The following is a 21,757-nucleotide window of genomic DNA, read 5'->3' on the forward strand; positions in this document are numbered from 1 at the left end:
TGCCTAGTTAAATAAAGGTGTAAAAAAAAATCTTAAAATATAACAATTTTAAATCGGTGTCCAAAAATACCGATTTCCGATTGTTATGAAAACTTGAAATCGGCCCTAATTAATCGGCCATTCGGATTAATCAGTCGACCTCTAATACACACACACACACACACACACACACACACACACACACACACACACACACACACACACACACACACACACACACACACACACACACACACACACACACACACACACACACACACACACACACACACACACACACAACCGTTTAAAAGTTTGGGGTCACTTAGAAATGTCCTTGTTATTGAAAGAAAAGCTAATTTTATGTCCATTAAAATAACATCAAATTGATCAGAAATACAGTGTAGACATTGTTAATGTTGTAAATGACTATTGTAGCTGGAAACGGCAGATTTTTTATGGAATATCTACATAGGCGTACAGAGTAGAGGTCGACCGATTAGGATTTTTTACGCCAATACCGATACCGATTATTGGAGGACCAAAAAAAGCCGATTTCGATTAATCTGCCGATTTTTATATATATATACAGTATATATATATACTTGTAAGAATGACAATTACAACAATACTGAATGAAAAATGAACACGTTTATTTAAACTTAACATAATACATAAAGAAAATCAATCTAGTCTCAAATAAATAGTGAAACATGTTCAATTTGGTTTAAATAATGCAAAAACACAGTGTTGGAGAAGAAAGTAAAAGTGCAATATGTGCCATGTAAAAAAGCTAATGTTTAAGTTCCTTGCTCAGGACATGAGAACATATGAAAGCTGGTAGTTCTTAATGTTTAATGTTTATGGTTAGGTACATTTGTGCAACGAATGCGCTTTTGTTAAATCATCACCCGTTTGGCGAAGTGGAAGTAGGCTGTGATTCGATGATAAATTAACAGGCAACACATTGATTATATGCAACGCAGAACAAGCTAGTTAACCTAGTAATATCATCAACCATGTGTAGTTAAGTAGTGATTATGTGAAGATTGATTGTTTTTTATAAGATCATTTGAATGCTAGCTGCACTCACGTAACAGGTGGTCAGCCTGCCACGCAGTCTCCTCGTGGATTGCAATGTAATCTGCCATAATCGGTATCCAAAAAGGCTGATTACCGATTGTTATGAAAACTTGAAATTGGACCTAATTAATCGGCCAAGCCGATTAATCGGTCAACCTCTAGTACAGAGGCCCATTATCAGCAACCATCACTCCTGGGTTCCAATGGCACGTTGTGTTAGCTAATCCAAGTTTATCATTTTAAAAGGCTAATTGATCATAAGAAAACCCTTTTGCAATTATGTTAGCACAGCTGAAAACTGTTGTCCTGATTAAAGAAGCAATAAAACTAGCCTTCTTTAGACTAGTTGATCATCATCATAGAGCATCAGCATTTGTGGGTTCGATTACAGGCTCAAAATGGCCAGAACAAATAACTGTCTTCTGAAACTCGTCAGTCTATTTTTGTTCTGAGGAAGGCTATTCCATGCGAGAAATTGCCAAGAAACTGAAGATCTCATACAACGCTGTGTACTACTCCCTTCACAGAACAGCACAACCAGAATAGAAAGAGGAGTGGGAGGCCCCGGTGCACAACTGACCAAGAGGACAAGTACAGTAGCGTGTACAGTTTGAGAAACAGACATCTCACAAGTCCTCAACTGGCAGCTTCATTAAATAGTACCCGCAAAACACCAGTCTCAACGTCAACAGTGAAGAGGCGACTCCGGGATGCTGGTCAGCCTGCCACGCATTGTGTATATGTTTTTTTTACCCCTTTTTCCTCCCCAATTCTGTGGTATCCAATTGGTAGTTACAGTCTTGTCTCATCGCTGCAACTCTCGTACAGCTCGGGAGAGGCGAAGTTTGAGAGCCGTGCGTCCTCCGAAACACAACCCAACCAAGCCGCACTGCTTCTTGACACAATGCCCACTTAACCCAGAAGCCAGCCGCACCAATGTGTCAGAGGAAACACTGTACACCTGGCGACCGTGTCAGCGTGCACTGCGCCCGGCCCGCCACAGGAATCCCTGCCGACCAAACCCTCCCCTAACCCGGACGGCGCTGGCACAATTGTGCGCCGCCCCATGGGTCTCCCGGTCACGGCTGGCTGCGACAGAGCCTGGACTCAAATCCAGAATCTCTAGCGGCACTTGGGAGGCCCCCTCTCCCCTTTTTGACTAACTTTTCCCTACACTGGTAATTGAGATATCATATTTAAAGTCTATGAACATACGGAGAAGGAACTGTCAGATGCGTCACAATACCCCCTGAACTAGCCGCATTTGGAGCCAAATTTGAAATGGAATACATTTAATACATGCAGCAGGGTGGAAAAAATAAATATAGCAATTTAAATGCATTTTCGGGAAGGTCTGTGTCACAATTCATGAATTACATTAAATATATACACTGAACAAAAATATAAATGCAACAAGTTGTTCCCATGTTTCATGAGCTGAAAATGTTGTGCACAAAATTGTTTATATTCCTGTTAGTGAGCATTTCTCCTTTGCCAAGATAATCCATCCACCTGACAGGTGTGGTATATCAAGAAACTGATTAAACAGCATGAACATTACACAGGTGCAGTTGTCACACTTGCAGTTGCAGTTGTCACACAATGCCACAGATGTGTCAAGTTTTGAGGGAGCATGCAAGTGGCATGGTGACTGCAGGAATGTCCACCAGAGATGTTGCCAGATAATTGAATGTTCATTTCTCTACCATAAGCCGCCTCCAACGTTGTTTTAGAGAATTTAGCAGTATGTCCAACCGGTCTCACAACTGCAGATCACGTGTATGGCCTTGTGTGGGCGAGTGGTTTGCTGATGTTAACGTTGTGAACCGAGTTGCCCATGGTGGGGTTGTGGTATGGGCAGGCATAAGCTACGAACAATGAACACAATTTGAATGAACAGAGATACCGTGATGAGATCCTGAGGCCCATTGTTAGGCCCAATTCTTTTTTAAGTATCTGTGCATGCATCTTTAGTAACCCTGTGCATGCATCTTTAGTAACCCTGTGCATGCATCTTTAGTAACCCTGTGCTTGCATCTTTAGTAACCCTGTGCATGCATCTTTAGTAACCCTGTGCTTGCATCTTTAGTAACCCTGTGCATGCATCTTTAGTAACCCTGTGCATGCATCTTTAGTAACCCTGTGCATGCATCTTTAGTAACCCTGTGCTTGCATCTTTAGTAACCCTGTGCTTGCATCTTTAGTAACCCTGTGCTTGGCGTGACTGTTATAGGAAGAGCAAAACATTCAATATGCCCTGAAATATTTTGATATGCAACCTGGAACAAACATGTAAGAGGACCAGTTCTTCTACAGTGAAGCAAATCTCACATCTGTGCTGTTTCCGAGCAGTGTTGTTAGGCTACATTGTATCGTTCAAAATCATTTCACTTCACCAAGACGTCCAAGTTCTTCAAGTTTAGCACTACAGTGCCTTCAGAAAGTATTCATATCCCTTGACTTATTCCACATTTTGTAGTTACAGCCTGAATTCAAAATGGATTATATAGTTGTTTTTTCTCTCACCCATCTACACACAATACCCCATAATGTCAAAGTGAAAAAATGTTTTATACATTTTTGCTTATGTATTGAAAATGAAATACCGAAATCTAATTTACACCCGAGACAATACTTTGTAGAAGCAACTTTGGCGGCGATTACAGCTTTGAATCGTCTTGGGTATCTGTATCAGCTTTGCACAACATGGGTATTTTCTCCCATTCTTCCTTGCAGACTTTCTCAAACACTCGTCAGTTAGATGGGGGAGCAGCGATGAACATCAATCATCAAGTCTTTCCACAAATGTTCAATGGAATTCAAGTCTGGGCTTTGGCTGCGCAACTCAATGACTTTCACATTCTTGTTCTGAAGCCATTCTAGCATTGCTTTGGCTGTATGCTTGGGGTCATTGTCCTGTTGGAACGTAAATCTTCGCCCCAGTCTAAGGTTGTTTGCACTCTGAAGCAGGTTCTCAGGATTTCCCTATATTTGGCTCCATTCATTGTTCCCTCTATCCTTGCTAATTTTTCAGTCCCTGCTGCTGAAAAGCATCCCCATAACATGATGCTGCTGCCACCGTGCTTCACGGTATGGATGGTGTTAGACGGGTGATGAGCTGTGCCTGGTTCTCTTCAGACATAGCGCTTTGCATTGAGGCCAAATAGTAGAATGTTTGTCTCATCAGACCATAGAATCTTTTGCCTTATGCTCTCAGAATTTTTCAAATGCCTTTTTGCAAACTGCAGGCGTGCAGTTCTGTGCCTTTTTCTCAGGAGTCGCTTCTGTCTGGCCAATTCCCAATGATGGACACCACTGTGCTCTTGGAAACTTTCAACACTCTAGAAATTGTTTTATACACTTCCCCAGATATGTGACTCATCAGAATTCTCTCTCAGAGATACGGACAGTCCCTTGAACATCATGGAATAGTTTCTGCTCTGACATGCACTTTCAACTGTGGGGGTCGAAAAGTATTCAGACCCCTTGACTTTTTCCATATTTTGTTAAAGTTACAGCCTTATTCTAAAATGTATTAAATATAATTTTATTCTCATCAATCTACACACAATACCCAATAACAGGTTTTTCTTTAGATTTTTGCGAATGGATTAAAAATAAAAACACAGGAATGTGTTATTTACATAAGTATTCAGACCCTTTGCTATGAGACTCGAAATTGAGCTCAGGTGCATCCTGTTTCCATTGATCATCCTGGAGATGTTTCTACAACTTGATTGGAGTCCACCTGTGGTAAATTCAATTGATTGGATATGATTTGGAAAGGCACACATCTGTCTATATTTGCCTACTCAACTTTCAGAACCGGCGCTGGGTAAAATTACTGGGGAAGCCAAGCCAAGTCAGTAAAAAAAGCCATATTACAACCTAGGTTGTGATAATTGCGTTGTTTGCTCTAGAACCCAATCATTAATACACCACCGTGACATACAATAAGGCAGAGACAACAGTCATACAGTGGCGGAATAAATTAAATTACACATTCGTTTGTATCATCACAGACCCAGAGAACAACATCTGTCCGAAGTCCACAAAGCAAATATTGCATGTAACAAACAGTTACATGACCTACAGCATGGTCCAGCAAGTTACTGTTTTCTATAAACAGCTACTGATTTAGAACCACGGAGTTACCACAGGCACAATTTAAACATCATCAAATCCATTAGGCTATAATACAGTGAAAACTAACTTAAAGACAATTTAGTCCAATCAATGTTGCTAAATTTCACGTGGCTATCCATGGTACTGATTTCTGTCTGTGTATGTGCGTACGAGTAAAAACATTTGACTCACACTAATTGTGAACGCTAATTCCATTCTCTCTTTCATGTTGGCAAAACGGTCTATGGCTCTGTCATACAGTACGCTTTTAGTTTTTGTTGTCATAGGCTACTAAACTAAAATGTTTGCTAGCCTAACTTCCTGCCATGGGCAACAATGAACCAGCTAAGTTTGCAAGATAGTCAACGTGAGCGTACTAGGCTACATCTAGGACCGAGGTAAAGTTGGTTTTATATTCATACATTCGGACATTCAGACATTGAACAGACATTCGGCAAAAGCCATTTACAAATGTAAAAATCAATAACTAATTCACCGTTTGTCACAGAATCATCAAACTAGTTATTCTATAAATGTCAAACATACTTTTGCAACCTTTGTTTTGAATACAAATTCCAGTTTTGATTTGATAGAAATACATCAAATCTATAAAATGCCATTAAAAGCAGGTATAAATCAATAAAGTGTTCACTGATTATGAACATAATCATCAAAATAGGTATGATTTATTCTATAAATGTCTAGTATACATTTACAACCTTTGCTTTGAGTAGAAATTAAATTTTTGATTTGATAGAAATACATAAAATCTCCAAAATTACATTTAAAGATGAAGAAATCAACAACTAATTCAGTGATTGTCGCAGAAAAAATGTGAAAATATGCATTTATTTGCAATAACTTTAAAGAAATGTTCATTTCAAGTGCAATTTGTTCTATATGAAGTTAGACAATGTTTACATAAAGTTGTACAACGTTTACAATCTTAAAGTGTATGCCAAATCAATGTTTGCATTTTTAGTGCAACACTTACATGACACAACAGTCATTTATTTATTTATACTTCTCTAATTTAACAGCAAAGAGGCCCCTTCCAATCATTTTCTACTTTGGCTTTGTTGAAGTCCTTCTTTGTCATGCCCAGACAAGCTAAATGGTACCATTTCCTGAGGTAATAGATTCAACTGTTCAACACTTACAGCCAAATGTTTAATACCCCGAGTATTCCCAGAGCACATTCTGGAACGTCTATAGATTCAGTGGTCACTTTATTAGGTACAACCCCCCTTTGCATCTGGAACAGTGTGAATTCAAACCAGTTGATGAAACTGGGAAAGGAGATAGACTGTTCAGGTTTTTAAGTCCAGTTGGAGTTTATTACAGTCAGTACAAGTTTTTGAACTTTTCTGAGTTACCAAAGACCATCACAGACTGTGCTGTCATTTTGCACATTCTAAAGTCCAAACAAACAGTAACAGAATACCTGAATACTTCTCTGCATGCTTTAGTGTCTAGCAAGCCAAGACCACGGGACTTGGTGTATGTAGGAGCAATTTATTTTCGTGAATAAGGTGGTGAACCTAATAAAGTGGCAACTGAGTGTAAATATCACAAACATCTCCTTTTGAGCAGTGTCTGTCTGTTATACGTTTGATCAATGGGTATAATGGTAAATCTGATCCCCAAGGTTCTCATAGGCTCACTTGGATATATAGAGTTGGAGGTAAAGAAAAAAATATTCAACTAGGACATTAAAACACTGGCAGAATTCTTTCATCCACATCCATTCACATAAAATATGTATTTTAAAGTATAAATACCCTTCTAAGACCACTGTCTTTCTGGACTTTTTATAAGGTTTGCAAATAGTTATTTCTGCAAGGAATGTGAATTGAAAGAGATTTGGTAATACCTATGTAGGTGACGTAGTTTATACACTGGTATAATAGGTATTATGTGTCGTAGTTGCACAGCTGCCTGCTGAATTATGTAGAGTTGATATTTGGCCAGTTGATATTTTGTTTCATGAAAAAATTTGGTTTTGTCCTAGTTTTTAATGCTTAGTGCAAGTAGATTGCGGAGGGGTTCACATACAGTTCAGAGGAAAATCATAATGTATTAGCCAAAAAACAAAACATGTACCGTCCACTTCTTATATCTGTGTTTTGTTTTGTTATCCACCCCTGGTATCTTTCAATACCGATGCTAATATATATATATATTTACACAGTATATACGTACACTACCATTAAAAATGTTGGGGTAACTTAGAAAGAGTGACCCGGTGCACAACTGAGCAAGAGGACAAGTACATTAGAGTGTCTAGTTTGAGAAACAGACGCCTCACAAGTCCTCAACTGGCAGCTTCATTAAATAGTACCCGCAAAACACCAATCTCAATGTCAACAGTGAAGAGGCGACTCCGGGATGCTGGCCTTCTAGGCAGAGTTGCAAAGAAAAAGCCATATCTCTGTCCAGTGTCCGTGTTATTTTGCCCATCTTAATCTTTTATTTTTATTGGCCAGTCTGAGATATGGCTTTTTCTTTGCAACTCTGCCTAGAAGGCCAGCATCCCGGAGTTTCTCAGAACAAGAATAGACTGACGAGTTTCAGAAGAAAGTTCTTTGTTTCTGGCCCTTTTGAACCTGTAATCGAACCCACAAATGCTGATGTTCCAGATACTCAACTAGTCTAAAGAAGGCCAGTTTTATTGCTCCTTTAATCAGAACATCAGTTTTCACCTGTGCTAACATAATTACAAAAGGGTTTTCTAATGATCAATTAGCATTTTAAAATGATAAACTTGGATTAGCTAACACAACGTGCCATTGGAACACAGGAGTGTTGGTTGCTGATAATGGGCCTCTGTACGCCTATGTAGATATTCCATTAAACATCAGCCATTTCCAGCTATAATAGTGATTTACAACATTAACAATGTCTACACTGTATTTCTGATAAATTTGATGTTATTTAATGGACAAAAAAATGCCTTTTCTTTCAAAAACAAGGACATTTCTAAGTGACCCCAAACTTTTGAACGGTAGTGTGTGTTACGGTTCACTCTTAGTTTTCCTTATCTCCACTGTGGAATGTTCATGTTGATCCTCTTGGTTGTCTTGGTCCTCTTGATCCATCCACCTGTCTTCTTTGTTAGTCAAGCCTGACCCCTTAATCCCGTAGTTTTTTCCTGTAATCTAATTTAATATGACTGAAGATACAGCATTTTATGCCAGGCCCCTTCTAATAGGGTATAACAGACTCGTTAGAAGTTTGACCACACGCCCTCTAGACGAACTACATGCCCTCTATCAAATCAAAACTGGAATGTTTACTCAAAGCAAAAGGTTGTAAAAGTATGCTAGACACTTATAGAATATATCATACCTAGTTTGATGTTTGTGACAAACTGTGAAGTATTTATTGATTTATAAAGATTTAAATTGCATTTTAAAGATTTTATGTATTTCCATCTAATCAAAACTGGAATTTTTATTCAAAACAAAGATTGTAAAAGTATTCTAGACATTTATAGAATAAACCATATCTATTTATATGTTTGTGACAATCAATGAATTAGTTATTGATTTTTACAATTTTAAATGGCTTTTGGCGAATATCTGATGAATGCCTGTTGAATGTCTGTTGAATGTCTGTTGAATGTCTGTTGAATATCTGTTGAATGTCTGTTGAATGTCCGAATGTGTGACTGTAAAACCAACTTTACATCTAGGCTACATATTGAACTTATTGAATCATCTCAGGCCAGTGGAACAATATATGACTTTATGGTTAGATCAGAATCGCCATCATAATCATTGGCCTGTATAGATACTGTTAGTCAAAACGACAAGTCCAAATCACCATCTCAAATCAATGGCTTAAGAAAGGCCCAATTTAGCAAGCTAGCTACTGCAGGACAACAACACAAGCAGACTAGAAACAGACACATTTTTCTAAGAATTACATTTTGCTTTAGATGTGATTTGATTGGTGTGAAGGCCTCCCTTGGGGGGCATTTTACGGTGCCTGGACAACCCACAGTTGAGCTCAACTCAACGCTGATTGGCTAATAATTTTATACTTTTTTTAATCAAGGGAGGCAAAATGCTCGCTGGCATCAATCAATCAATCAAATGCTACGGTGGCAATATGTCATACTCTTTTTTCCAGATAGCGTCAGATACATGGGCTACACATACTTAGACATAGGGGCGCTGTTTCCCTCGCTCAGATTATTTATCCGGTGAGATTCAGCCACTTGTGAATTGAAGGGAAATTATGAAAACACAAAGACAAAAGATAAATGATCTTGGTCAAATAGTTTGGGAAGCCTGGCTTCCCTTGGCATCCATGAATACACGCCACTGTTGCCCTCTGAAGAGGCAACAACGATATATAGGCTAGTCTAACCACATCACTCCCAAATGGCACAGATGTGAGATTTTCTTTCACTATAGAAGCACTGGTCCTCTTAAATTGTAGTTCCAAGATGCACATGAAGATATTTAGGGTTATATGATGGTCTGCTCTGCCATTCCTCCCCTTCACACCAGGGCTGCCAAGAATGGACCCATCATAAAACTATAAAGCAGCTTCCCACTACCATGAGATGTAAATATTTAATGTATTACATGAATGGTGACCCAGCCCTTCCAAAAATACAGTCCATTTAAATCATGTTTTCTTTCCAGCATGCTCCATGTATTCAATGTATTCCATTTCAAATTTGGCTCCCATTGCGGCTTTACTTCCATGCCGTTATGACACATCTGGCAGTTCCTTTTCTATATGTTCCTAGTTTAAAGTGTGTAAATATCTAACAATACAACCTTGACGGATGGTGCTGCATCACGAGTAGGAGAGAAAGGCCATTTAGATGGGCAACGAGGCATGCTGGTTCGCGATCAATTCACAGAATAAATAGACTCACACCAATGACACCCCTAACCAGTTCACAGTTCACAGACCATCCAGCTTGTGTAGATGTATAGGTAATGACTGTACCTTAATACACATCCATATGGAGAGAGGCAGAGTCGCGAGCATCAGAAGGATGGATAATCCGACAATGATCCACCCACATAAGCCAATACCAATATCTGGGCTCTCCAAGGCTGAAAGACAATACAAAAACATACCAACAGCATGAAATATAACTGCAACCAGAAAATGTACATTCTCACATCCCAGCCAACCCAAGAGCAGCCCCTTCCACATCATGCATTTCTGGTAGCGTCATTCTTCAAAATGTTTCATCCGTATTCTTCTGTGATCTGCCAAGACTAGCTTATGTAGCTTAAATTGTGCATCAGATACCTAGGCTACAAACAATTAGGCTGAAAATAGTTTTAGAACTACTGGTAATACCCAGATATGCATGTGTTTGGCAGATTTACGTTTACTATGTTAAGTCTAGTCTACGAGACCAGGCTGGGCTATGATACTAACTATAACACTTAATTCTGAATTTGATCTGGCAAATCGACGTTGGGCAAATAGCCTAACTAGGCAAATGCCCAACACTGCAGGCAAACTGTATTGAATGCAAAATTGTAATGTGGCAAAAACGTAAGTTAACCATTATGTCTGATACGTTGCTATAAGAATGCGTGCGTCGCACACCATAACGGTGTTTTGTAGGGCGGCTCTCTGTTCCACTGCTTTCTTTGGTCATGTGTTGATTTGACCAACTAAAGATGACCAAATGTAGATATTTTGTCTATGAAAATAACCATATCAGCAGACTTAAGTAAATAAACTGGATTAGGCCTACCTGCTTGACGTTCCCGTCTTTTACTCTCTCTAATTGAAATGGTTTCTTTGCCGTCTTCCTCCATTGTAAAATACAGTTCAGTCACTGATCTCAGTACTGTCGCTTCAGTCGAGTATGTGTGTTGATGAAAATGAGCATGTTTGTGTCACAAGATAAGACGTACTCTGGGGGGATGTACTGACATATCTTACTTAATTTTCATGTACTTTGTCACCCCCTACTGGGTCAAGCACACACACAAAAAAAATCTATGATGACGTGGCTTTATAACAACAAATGATGTAGACCGATAATTTGGTTTACTGAAAAGGAAAATGACCCAGCTGCATTATTTGGCAACTCTTGGAGGACAGTTGCTAAAAAAACATAATTTAAGCGCTTCGGTCCCTCATTTGGGTTTTACACACAGAAGAATTAGGAGGGTTTTAATATATCAAGTTTCAAGTTTTAATGTCACTTGCGCAAGTACAGTGAATTGCCTTTCTTGAAAGCGTTAAAACCAACAATGCAGTAATCAACAGCAATGAAGTACTAAAAATAACATAAGGTAGAACAAAAACACACAATAAATAAAATAAGAAAAACAAAAGAAGTAAGTAAGCTACAGTTGAAGTCGGAAGTTTACATACAACTTAGCCAAATACATTTAAACTCTGGTTTTCACAATTCCTGACATTTAATCCAAGTAAAAATATCCTATCCTAGGTCAGTTAGGATCACCACTTTATTTTAAGAATGTGAAATGTCAGAATAATAGTAGAGAGTGATTTATTTCAGCTTTTATTTCTTTTATCACATTCCCAGTGGGTCAGAAGTGTACATACACTCAATTAGTATTTGGTAGCATTGCCTTTAAATTGTTTAACTTGGGTCAAACGTTTCCGGTAGCCTTCCACAAGCTTCCCACAATAAATTGGGTGAATTTTGGCCCATTACTCCTGACAGTACTGGTGTAACTGAGTCAGGTTTGTAGGCCTCCTTCCTCGCACACACTTTTTCAGTTCTGCCCACAAATGTTCTACAGGATTGAGGTCAGGGCTTTGTGATGGCCACTCCAATACCTTGACTTTGTTGTCCTTAAGCCATTTTGCCACAACTTTGGAAGTATGATTGGGGTCATTGTCCATTTGGAAGACCCATTTGCGACCAAGCTTTAACTTCCTGACTGATGTCTTGGCATGTTGCTTCAGTATATCCACATCATTTTCCTGCCTCATGATGCATCTATTTTGTGAACTACACCAGTCCCTCCTGCAACAAAGCACCCCCACAACATGATGCTGCCTCCCCCGTGCTTTACGGTTGGGATAGTGTTCTTTGGCTTGCAAGCCTCCCCCTTTTTCCTCCAAACATAATGATGGTCATTATCGCTAAACAGTTCTATTTTTGTTTCATCAGACCAGACGATATTTCTCCAAAAAGTACGATCTTTGTCCCCATGTGCAGTTGCAAACCGTAGTCTGGCTTTTTTATTGTGGTTTTGGAGCAGTGGCGTCTTCCTTGCTGAGCGGCCTTTCAGGTTATGTTGATATAGGACTCGTTTTACTGTGGATATAGATACTTTCGTACCTGTTTCCTCCAGCATCTTCACAAGGTCCTTTGCTGTTGTTCTGGGATTGATTTGCACTTTTCGCACCAAAGTACGTTCATATCTAGGAGACAGAACGCGTCTCCTTCCTGAGCGGTATGACGGCTGCGTGGTCCCATGGTGTTTATACTTGCGTACTATTGTTTGTACAGATGAACGTGGTACCCTCAGGCATTTGGAAATTGCTCCCAAGGATGAACCAGACTTGTGGTGGTCCACATTTTTCTTCTGAGGTCTTGGCTGATTTCTTTTGATTTTCCCATGATGTCAAGCAAAGAGGCATTGAGTTTGAAGGTAGGCCTTGAAATACATCCACAGGTAGACCTCCAATTGACTCAAAGGATATCAATTAGCCTACCAGAAGCTTCTAAAGCCATGACATCATTTTCTGGAATTTTCCAAGGTGTTTAAAGGCACAGTCAACTTAGTGTATGTACATTTTTGACCCACTGGAATTGTGATACAGTGAATTATAAGTGAAATAATCTGTCTGTAAACAATTGTTGGAAAAATTACTTATGTCATGCACAAAGTAGATGTCCTAACCGACTTGCCAAAACTATATATTGTTAACAAGAAATTTGTGGAGTGGTTGAAAAACGAGTTTTAATGACTCCAACCTAAGTGTATGTAAACTTTTGACTTCAACAGGGTCAGTTCCAATACCCTATTTAAAATGGAGTGGTAGAGGTAGATATGTATAGGAGTAAGGTGACCAGGCTTCGGGATATATGATAAACAGAGTACTACCAGAGTATATGATGATTGTATGTGAGTGTGTGCTTGTGTGTAGAGTCAGTATAAATGTGTATATGCACGTTATGTGTGTGTGATTAAATTAAGTGTGTGTGTGTGATAGTCAGTGTAGCTATTTTGTTAGTGATTTAGCAGTCTTATGGCTTGGGGATATAAGCTGCTCAGGAGCCTGTTGGTGTCAGGCTTGATGCACCGGTACTGCTTGCCATGCGGAAGCAGAAAGAACATTCTATGGCTTGGCTGGATGGATTCTTTAATGATTTTCCGCGAATTCCTTTTACACCGCCAGGTCCCTGGATTGCAGGGAGCTCGGCCCCAGTGACATACTGGGCTGTCCGCACGACACATGCAATTAAGGGTGGTGCTGTTGCCATAACAAGCAGTGATGCAGCCTGTCAATATGCTCTCAACGGTGCAGCATTTTGAGGATTTGAGGGCTCATGCCAAATCTTTTCAACCTCCTGAGGGGGAAGAGGTGCTGTGAAGAAGGTGTGACAGCTCCTCGACCCGTTCCACTGCAGCCCCGTCGATGTGGATGGGGGCGTGCTCGCCCAGCCGTTTCCTGTAGTCCACGATCAGCCCCTTGGTCTTACTGATGTTGAGGGAGAGGTTGTTGTCCTGGCACCACACTGCCCGGTCACTGATCTCCTCCCTGTAGGCTGTCTCATCTTCACCAGTGATCAGGCCTACCACCGTCGTGTCATCAGCAAACTTGATGATGGTGGTGGAGTTGTGCGTGGCCACACAGTCATGGGTGAACAGGAATTACAGGGGAGGACTAAGCACACACCCCTGTGGGGTCTCCGTGTTGAGGGTCAGTGTGGCGGAGGTGATGTTGTCTACCCTCCCTACCTGGGGTCGGCCTATCAGGAAGTCTAGGATCCAGTTGTAGAGGGACTTGTTCAGTCCCAGCGTCCTAAAATTGGTGACGAGCTTGGAGCGGACAATGGTGTTGAACACTGAGCTGTAGTCAATGAACAGCATTCTCACATACAGTGCCAGTCAATCTACCCATTCCATGGTTTTTCTTTATTTTGACTATTTTTTAAATTGTAGATAGTGAAGACATCAAAACTATGAAATAACACATATGGAATAATGTAGTAACAGTGTTAAACAAATCAAAATATATGTTATATTTGAGATTCTTCAAAGTAGCCACCCTTTGCCTTGATGACAGCTTTGCACGCTCTTGGCATTCTCTCAACCATCTTTATTTCAATTAACATGTGTGCCTTGATAAAATTTAATTTGTGGAATTCCTTTCCTTCTGAATGCATTTGAGCCAATCAGTTGTGTTGTGACAAGGTTATACTGAATATATCCCTATTTGGTAAAAGACCAAGTCCGTATTATGGCAAGAACAGCTCAAATAAGCAAAGAGAAACAAGAGTCAATCCTTACTTTAAGACATGAAGGTCAGTCAATGCGGAACATTTCCAGAACTTTGAAAGTTTCTTCAAGTGCAGTCTCAAAAACCATCAAGCGCCATGATAAAACTGGCTCTCATGAAGACCGCCACAGGAAAGGAAGACAGAGAGTTACCTCTGCTGCAGAGGATAAGTTCATTAGAGTTTCCAGCCTCAAAAAATGGCAGCCCAAAACATTTTTTCAGAGTTCAAGTAACAGACACATCTCAACATCAACTGTTCAGAGGAGACTGCGTGAATCAGGCCTTCGTGGTCAAATTGCTGCAAAGAAACCACTATTAAAGGACACCAATTGTCACGCCCTGACCTAAGAAATCTTTGTTTTCTTTATTATTTTGGTTAGGTCGGGGTGTGACGAGGGTGGTATTGGTGTTTTTGTCTTGTCTAGGGTTTTTTGTATATCTATGGGGTTTTGGTATTGTCTAGGTAATGTAGGTCTATGGTGGCCGGAATTGGTACCCAATCAGAGAACCACAATTGGTTTTGTGGGTTATTGTCTATGTGATGTTGCATGTCTGCAGTCGTTGCTTATAGCGTTCACGTTCGTTTTTGTTATTTTGTATAGTTTGTTCAGTATTCTTCTTTATTAAAAGGAAGATGTATTATAATCACGCTGCGCCTTGGTCTCCTTCGTATGACGAACGTGACAGAATAACCCACCATAACAGGACCAAGCAGCGTGAAAAGGAGGAAAAGCGCTTAATGGGGAAATGGACCTGGGAGGAGATATTAGATGGAGCAAGACCCTGGACACAGCCGGGGGAGTATCGCCGTCTTAAGGAGGAGTTAGAGGCAGCGAAAGTGGAACGGCGATACTACGAGGAGAAATACCAGAGAATAGAGGAACGGCAATGATATATAGGTACACGGCTAGCACGGAAGCCTGAGAGGCAGCCCCAAGATCTTTTTTGGGGGGGCCACACGAGGAGATTGGCTGAGTCAGGTAGGAGACCTGAGCCAACTCCTCGTGCTTACCGTGGGGAGCGGGTAACTGGTCAGACACCGTGTTATGCAGAGATGCGCACGGTGTCTCCAGTTCGCATTCTTAGCCCGGTGCGCTCTATTCCAGCTCCTCACGTTTGCCGGGCTAGAATGGGCATCCAGCCAGGACATATTGAGCCAGCTCTATGTTCTGGATCTCCAATGCGTCTCCACGGCCCAGTGTATCCTGTTCCTCCTCCCCGCACTCGCCCTGAAGTGCGTGTCCTCAACCCGGTACCACCAGTTCCGGCACCACGCACCAGGCCTCCAGTGCGCCTCCAGAGTCCAGTACGTCCTGTTCCTCCTCCCCGCACTCGCCCTGAGGTGCGTGTCCTCAGCCCGATACTACCACTTCCGGCACCACGCACCAGGCCTCCAGTGCGCCTCCAGAGTCCAGTACGTCCTGTTCCTCCTCCTCGAACTCGCCCTGAGGTGCGTGTCCCCAGCCCGGTACCACCAGTGTTGATCCATGGCAGGAAGCCTCCAGTGATGATCCATGGCACGAAGCCTCCAGTGTTGATCCATGGCACGAAGCCTCCAGTGAGGAGTCATGGCACGAAGCCTCCAACAAAGGCCGTCAGTCCGAAGCCTCCAGCAACACCCTCCAGTCGGGAGCCTCCAGAGACATTCTCCAGTCCGGAGCCTCCAGCGACGCCCTCCAGTACGGAGCCTCCAGCGATGCCCTCCAGTCCGGAGCGTCCAGCAACGCCCTCCAGTCCGGAGCCTCCAGAGACGTTCTCCAGTCCGGAGCCTCCAGCGACGCCCTCCAGTATGGAGCTTCCAGTGACGCCCGTCAGTCCGGAGCCTCCAGCAACACCCTTCAGTCCGGAGCCTCCAGAGACGTTCTCCAGTCCGGAGCCTCCAGCGACGCCCTCCAGTCCGGAGCCTCCAGCGACGCCCTCCAGTACGGAGCCTCCAGCGTCGCCCTCCAGTACGGAGCCTCCAGCGTCGCCCTTCAGTACGGAGCCTCCAGCGACGCCGTCCAGTCCGGAGCCTCCAGCGACGATCCCCAGTCCGGGGTCTCCAGCGACGATCCACAGTCCGGGGCCTCCAGCGACGATCCACAGTCCGGGGCCTCCAGCGACGGTCCACAGCCCGGGGCCTCCAGCGACGGTCCCCACCCCGAGGTCTCCAGCGAAGGTCCCCAGCCCGGGGTCTCCAGCGAAGGTCCCCAGCCCGGGGTCTCCAGCAACGGTCCCCAGTCCAGAACATCCGGCGTTGATCCACGCAGCGAGGGTCCTCAGCCCGGGGCCTACGGCGAGGATCCGCAGTCCAGAGCCTCCGACGATGATCCACGGGTCTGTGCTATAAGAGCGGACTCAGTGTAAAGAAGGGGGGCGGCGTCCAGAACCGGAGCCGCCACCGAGGTTAGATGCCCACCCAGACCCTCCCATATAGGTTTAGGTTTGCGGCCGGGAGTCCGCACCTTTGGGGGGGGGGGTACTGTCACACCCTGACCTTAGTTATCTTTGTTTTCTTTATTATTTTGGTTAGGTCAGGGTGTGACGAGGGTGTTATGGCTGTTTTTGTCTTGTCTAGGGGTTTTTGTATATCTATGGGGTTTTGGTATTGTCTAGGTAATGTAGGTCTATGGTGGCCGGAATTGGTTCCCAATCAGAGACAGCTGTTTATCGTTGTCTCTGATTGGGGATCCTATTTAGGTTGCCATTTTCCATTTTGGTTTTGTGGGTTATTGTCTATGTGATGTTGCATGTCTGTAGTCGTTGCTTATAGCGTTCACGTTCGTTTTTGTTATTTTGTATAGTTTGTTCAGTATTCTTCTTTATTAAAAGGAAGATGTATTATAATCACGCTGCGCCTTGGTCTCCTTTGTATGACGAGCGTGACACCAATAAGAAGAAGAGACTTGCTTGAGCCAAGAAACACGAGCAATGGACATTAGACCGGTGGAAATCTGTCATTTGGTCTGATGAGTCCAAATGAGACATTTTTGGTTCCAACCGCCATGTCTTTCTGAGACATAGAGTACAGTAGGTGAGTGGATGATCTCGGCATGTGTGGTTCCCACCGTGAAGCATGGAGAAGGTGTGATGGTGTGGGAGTGCTTTACTGGTGACAACGTCAGTGATTTATTTAGAATTCAAGGCACACTTAACCAGCATGGCTACTACAGCATTCTGCAGCGATACGCTATCCCATCTGGTTTGCGCTTAGTGGAACTATCATTTGTTTTTCAATAGGACAATGACCCAACACACCTCCAGGCTGTGTAAGGGCTATTTGACCAATAAGGAGAGTGATGGAGTGCTGCATCAGATAACCTGGCCTCCACAATCACCCAACCTCAAACCAATTTAGGTATTTTGGGATGAGTTGGACCGTAGAGTGAAGGAAAAGCAGCCAACGAGTGCTCAGCATTTGTGGGAACTTCTTCAAGACTGTTGAAAAAACATTCCAGGTGAAGCTGGCTGAGAGAACGCCAGGCGTGTGCAAAGCTGTCATCAAGGCAAAGGGTGGCTACTTTGAAGAATATACAATATAACATATTTTAGGGTTACTACATGATTCCATACGTGTTATTTCATAGTTTAGATGTCTTCACTATTATTCTACAATGTAGAAAATAGTAAAAATATAGAAAAACCCTTCAATGAGTAGGTGTGTCCAAACTTTTGACTGATACTTTAGGTAATCCTTTTATCTAGGTGGGTGATGGCAGTGTGGAGTGCAATTGAGATTGTGTTGTCTATGGATCTGCAAATTGGAGTGGGTCTAGGGTCTGGGGTGACCCACTCCAATTGAACACTATGAAGCCTGCTTTAGCAAGATATCTGGCAAGCATCTGAAATGTGTCTAAACTTTTTATAGCATAAACATACCTTACTGTTGTCTAGATAGTATTTTACTACAAATGGAATGAAGGGCTTAGTAGCAACCAAATGCATCTTCCTGACTGATCTCTTCTGATCTGTCAATCCCACTCACTGTATGGTCATCACTACTTTTATAGACAAAAGGAGTCTGCCTTTTAACTTTGTATAGTTTGATGTGTGCCATAACCAGCCTTTCAAAGTACTTCATGATTACAGATGTGAGTGCTACAGGGTGGTAATAATTGTGGCATGAAGCCTTAGAATTCTTGGCAACAGTAATTATGGTGGTCAGCTTAAAACATGTGGGGTTTACAGACTGAGACAAGGAGAGGTTGAAAATTACCATGAATATGCCTGCCAGCTGTTCTATGCATGCTATGAGAATGCGCCCAGGAATACCGTCTGGCCCCCCAGCCTTGCAAGTGTTGACCTGATTAAAGACCTTACTCACGTCAGCCTTGGATAGCGAGATCACGAGTCCTCTGGGTCGGTAGGGGCCCTCACGCATGGCACGGTGTTGTTATTGTTGAAGCGTGCATAAAATGCATTGAGTTTGTCTGGTAAAATGCATTGCGTTCGAGAGGCATGGAAGAGTGGTATCGTTGGGCAGATCACGGCTGGGTATTCCTTTGTAATCCATAATGGACTGTATCCCCTGCCACTTGCGGCGGGCGTCGGAACCTGTGTAATATGATTCCACCTTATTCTTATATTGTCCTTTTGGTTGTTTGATGACTGTGCAGAGGTCATAGTGTGACTTCTTGTACTTGTTCCTGTCCTCAGCCATAGCCTCAGGGTTGTCTGCAATAGCCCTGTGTGCAGTAGCCCTGTCCTTTAGTTTAGCGCCAACCTCAGTGTTAATCCAGGTTTTTTTGGGGGGGAAAGCAGCGAATCTTCACTGTGGGGACAACGTCGCTGATGCATTTCCTAATGAAACCAGTGACGGAGGTGTTTAGCTCGTCAATGTTAGAGTCTCAGAACACATTCCAATCAGCTCTAGCAAAGCAGTCCTGTAGCATAATCTCTGATTTTGATGACACTGGCTGCCCTCTGGCTGCCCTCGGCCCTAAACCCTCAAACCTTGAATGACATTTTACATCGTTACATCCAAGCATACCTTAAATGTCCCTTGCCCAAGCGAGGGAGTGATGATCAGAGAGGCAACGTCCTTAGTGGAAATCTTTAAATTGAGCTTAAAAACAACCAACCTAAAGCTATTGTAATGTAATGGCGCCGGAGAGGATGGCTACCGTTTTATTGGCTCTTAACCAACCGTGCTATTTTGTTGGTTTTTTCCCGTTGTTTGTAACTTATTTTGTACATAATATTGCTGCTACCGTCTCTTATGACCGAAAAGAGCTTCCGGACATCAGAACAGCAATTACTCACCTTGAATTGGATGAAGAATATTTCTTTAATGAGTCAGACGAAAGGGATTTCCTCAAGACATCCGAACAGGCCCTCATCCCCGTCATTCGCAGGAGAAAGAGACAGAGGTTTTGCGGAAGGAGACCGGGGTGCCTTGTGAGGATCAGGCGACGAGTGGCTAATCTGCCTTTGCCATCCGTACTATTGGCCAACGTACAATTGCTGGATAATAAATTGGACGAACTAAAGGCACGCATATCCTACCAACGGGACATTAAAAACTGTAATATCTTATGTTTCACAGAGTCGTGGCTGAACGACGACATGAATAACATGCAGCTGACGAGTTACACACTGTATCGGCAGGATAGAACAGCAGCCTGTCACGCCCTGAACTTAAAGAGCCTTTTTATTTCTCTATTTGGTTAGGTCAGGGTGTGATTTGGGTGGGCATTCTAGTTTTCTATTTCTTTGTTGGTCGGGTATGGTTCCCAATCAGAGGCAGCTGTCTATCGTTATCTCTGATTGGGAATCATACTTAAGCAGCCTGTTTTCCACTCTAGTTTGTGGGATCTTGTTTTTGCACTGTTGCTGTCTAGCTCTGCAGAACTTTACGTTCGTTTATATTTTGTTGTTTTGTCGGTGTTTCAGTATTAAATATCATGAACACTTTCCACGCTGCGCTTTGGTCTCATTCATTCAATGACGGACGTAACACAGCCTCTGGCATGACAAGGGGTGGCGGTCTATGTACTATATTTGTAAAGAACAGCTGGTGCACGATATCTAAGGAAGTCTTGAGGTTTTGCTCCCCTGAGGTACAGTATCTCATGATAAGCTGTAGAACACAGTATCTACCTACAGTAGAGAGTTTTCATCTGTATTTTTCGTAGCTGTCTACATACCACCACAGACCGATGCTAGCACTAAGATCGCACTGAATTAGCTGTATACCGCCATAAGCAAACAGGAAAACGCTCATCCAGAGGTGGCGCTCCTTGTGACTTTAATGCAGGGAAACGTAAATCCGTTTTACCTCATTTCTATCAGCATGTTAAATGTGCAACCAGATGGGAAAAAACTCTAGACCACCTATACTCCACACACAGAGACGCATACAAAGCTCTCCCTCGCCCTCCATTTGGCAAATCTGACCATCGTTCTATCCTCCTGATGTCATGGCCGTCGAAAGAACTGGACCAAAGTGCAGGGTGTTAAGCGTACATATTCCTTTATTTAGGTGACGCCAACAAAAACAACAAACAATACAAAACAACCGTGAAGCTTAAGGGCTATGTGCCACAAACAAAGTTAACTTCCCCCACTGAAAGGAGGGAAAAGGGCTACCTAAGTATGGTAAGGAGACACCATGCGCTCCACCGCATAACACGGTGCCTGACCAGTACGACGCTCGCCACGGTAAGCACGGGGAGTTGGCTCAGGTCTCCAACCTGACTCAGCCAAACTCCCCGTGTGCCTCCCCCAAAAAATATATTTTGGGGCTGCCTCTCGATCTTCCTCGCTAGCCGTGTACGTGTCGCCGACTCCATTCTCTGGTATCCCTCCTCGCACTGCTCAATTGAATCCCAGGCAGGCTCTGGCACTCTCCCTGGGTCGACCGACCACCTCTCTACCTCCTCCCAGGTTGTCTCATACTCCTGGCCACGCTGCTTGGTCCTTTTGCGGTGGGAAGTTCTGTCACGGCTGTCGAAAGAACTGGAGCAAAGGGCAGCGTGGTGAGCATACATATTCCTTTATTTAGGCGACGCCAACAAAAACAAACAATACAAAACAACCGTGAAGCTTAAGGGCTATGTGCCACAAACAAAGTTAACTTCCCCCACTGAAAGGAAGGAAAGGGCTACCTAAGTATGAT

The 21,757-nt window shown here is 42.8% G+C and overlaps 2 protein-coding genes across 2 annotated transcripts in view; one reads left to right on the top strand and one right to left on the bottom strand.

Annotated features, from left to right (window-relative positions):
• LOC139543947 (stomatin-like) overlaps positions 1-11,096 on the bottom strand; it is a 31,602-nt gene extending 20,506 nt beyond the window's left edge. The window contains exons 1-2 of the mRNA XM_071350543.1: positions 10,925-11,096; positions 10,156-10,265 (exon numbers count right to left, since the gene is read on the bottom strand). Of these exons, the coding sequence (XP_071206644.1) occupies positions 10,156-10,265; positions 10,925-10,988 (174 nt within the window). The 5' untranslated portion in view covers positions 10,989-11,096. The remainder of the gene's footprint in view (positions 1-10,155; positions 10,266-10,924) is intronic.
• Positions 11,097-15,400: 4,304 nt separating this feature from the next.
• Positions 15,401-17,007, top strand: LOC139543417 (probable GH family 25 lysozyme 3). The gene is made up of 3 exons (XM_071349526.1): positions 15,401-15,546; positions 16,194-16,529; positions 16,734-17,007. The coding sequence occupies exons 1-3, from the start codon at positions 15,401-15,403 to the stop codon at positions 17,005-17,007; spliced, it is 756 nt and encodes a 251-aa protein (XP_071205627.1).
• The last annotated feature ends 4,750 nt before the right edge of the window (positions 17,008-21,757 follow it).

Source organism: Salvelinus alpinus, chromosome 18 (assembly GCF_045679555.1).
Source record: "Salvelinus alpinus chromosome 18, SLU_Salpinus.1, whole genome shotgun sequence".
Taxonomy (NCBI): domain Eukaryota; kingdom Metazoa; phylum Chordata; class Actinopteri; order Salmoniformes; family Salmonidae; genus Salvelinus; species Salvelinus alpinus.

Bases quoted from the DNA above. Each gene is read 5' to 3' on its own strand.
- LOC139543417 (XM_071349526.1), top strand. From the start codon at position 15,401: ATGGGGAAATGGACCTGGGAGGAGATATTAGATGGAGCAAGACCCTGG. The intron at 15,547-16,193 runs GCAATGATATAT...CGAAGCCTCCAG, and splicing joins TACCAGAGAATAGAGGAACG to TGTTGATCCATGGCACGAAG. The intron at 16,530-16,733 runs GTCCGGAGCCTC...CGGGGCCTCCAG, and splicing joins GCCTCCAGAGACGTTCTCCA to CGACGATCCACAGTCCGGGG.